This window comes from Arachis ipaensis, chromosome B10 (genome assembly GCF_000816755.2).
Source record: "Arachis ipaensis cultivar K30076 chromosome B10, Araip1.1, whole genome shotgun sequence".
NCBI lineage: Eukaryota > Viridiplantae > Streptophyta > Magnoliopsida > Fabales > Fabaceae > Arachis > Arachis ipaensis.
Window position 1 is genome coordinate 133,989,325 of NC_029794.2, and position 2,058 is coordinate 133,991,382.

The 2,058-nt window shown below is 29.3% G+C and overlaps 1 protein-coding gene across 1 annotated transcript in view; it reads left to right on the forward strand.

The window, feature by feature from the left end:
* Window positions 1,068–2,058, forward strand: part of LOC107623721 (protein HEADING DATE 3A-like) — a 1,716-nt gene continuing 725 nt past the window's right edge. Inside the window, exons 1-2 of the mRNA XM_016326070.2 lie at window positions 1,068–1,358; window positions 1,842–1,903. Of these exons, the coding sequence (XP_016181556.1) occupies window positions 1,158–1,358; window positions 1,842–1,903 (263 nt within the window). The 5' untranslated portion in view covers window positions 1,068–1,157. The remainder of the gene's footprint in view (window positions 1,359–1,841; window positions 1,904–2,058) is intronic.

Below are 2,058 nucleotides of genomic sequence, written 5' to 3' on the forward strand. Positions count from 1 at the left end.
TGGCCACTACTATTTTTTTTTTAAGCTATCTTTCCAAGGATCAATTGGGAATTGCCATAGAAGCTAGCTGACAAAAGTTTGGCTTACAACTTGTGTGTACTTGGTATACCCAAATTTGCCCTCACTTGCTACAACCCACTATTTGCAAACAGGCCCTTATTTTTCCGATTATTTTCATTTATTCCCTAATTCCTGGTCCTTCAAAGTATCCTATAAGAACTATGTATTTTGAATAATTCCGAATGTATGCAATGCATAGTTAGATTAGGGTTCACATGAATCCACGTGAGCTACAGTGTATGTGCGTGACAAAGTATATATACTAATATACTATACTTTATTTGAGCATGTTTGGAATCATTAAAATAACAGTCTTTTACCAAAAATATGTATGTTTCAATAAAAATTTTAAAATAAACTATCATTAAAACTAATAATTGAATTTAAAAAGTATTTTTAAGTAAAAATAATATTTTAAAAACTCATAATCATAATCATAAGTAAAAGTTTATTTTTAAAATTATAATAATGGCGTTTATTAATTTTACTTCAAGTATAAAATATTAAATAATACACACAATCATTTTATATCTATTTTGTAATTATATCACTTAAAAGTGTTTTTTTTTCACACATTCCAAATACAATCAGATTATTTTAAAACCATTTTTTTCAGCTAAAGTATTTAAATATAAAGTGATTGTCACATAATCAATTATTTAAAAATATATACAAATAAAAATATGGTAAAAACTCATGTGAAATCGACTTCACGTGAAGTTAATACCTGAGAGCCGTTAGATAAAAATTTAGTCAAAGTCAAATCATTTAACAGCTCTCAGGTATCAACTTCACGTGAAGTCGACTGCACCTGAGTTTCCACCTAAAAATATTTAAAGAAATTTCATTTTTCAGCATTTCCAAACACGAATAACATTGTTTCTTTTCTTTCTTTCAACTTTTTTTCATTATTGGTATTCATACAAAACACAAAAAGGAGAATGAATGGGGACCAATCCTACACACACCCCTTGAAACTATAAATAGCCCCATGTATATATGTTATACCAAATATAATAAACTCATAGAATAACACAAAAACAATTTAATTATTTGATAGATAGTATTAGTTTTGCACTATATCAAAGTTCCAAGCCATGCCACTTGTTAGTAAGGACCCTCTTGTAGTTGGGCGTGTGATTGGGGATGTTTTAGACCCCTTTGAAAGTTCTATTTCAATTAGAGTTAGTTACAATAATAGAGATGTTTGCAATGGCTGTGAATTCAAGCCTTCTCAAGTTGTCCACCAACCAAGAGTAGCCATTGGTGGAGATGACCTCAGGAACCTCTACACTCTGGTAATTTACTACCATCTTCTTTTAGACACGTATTATGTTAAACAGTTCAGTCAAACATATTAAATTATTTGACGCTTCTTAACTATCTTCAGATGAAGATGAGACTTAGGCACGTGTTATGTTAAGTAGTTTAGTCAAACATGTTGAATTATTAACAATTCTTAATACGTGTATAGACTATAGATTCTGTATCTCATTCCTCTTCCGTTGAATTTGGTATTTTATTTATTTGAAAAGAAAAAAAGGTAATATGTCATCAAAACTTTTGGAATTAAAAATACTTCTCTCGTTTCTATCGTAATTATTGTCTAATATAACATTTTAATTTGTTAGATATAAAACTGCTAATGTACTTTAACAATAGCTGAAGCCTGCCAAGAATTGAAAGAAAAATAGTTTATGATATGTGATTATATATGTTTAAAACAACAAATTAAAGTGATTTTAATGACTTAATAAATTCCTCTTTGATTTTACTTACAGGTTGCAGTGAACCCAGATGCCCCTAGCCCAAGCGACCCTAGTTTGAGGGAATATCTACATTGGTGAGTCACAATAATTGTGGTGCAAAATTTGTACACTAATTAATAAAGAAGACTAATGGTACATGGTTAAATAAAGGTTACGCCTAGGTTTTAAGGTTTATCAAAACTACACTTATACCACTTCTTTGACTATATACACCAAGTTTTATATATAT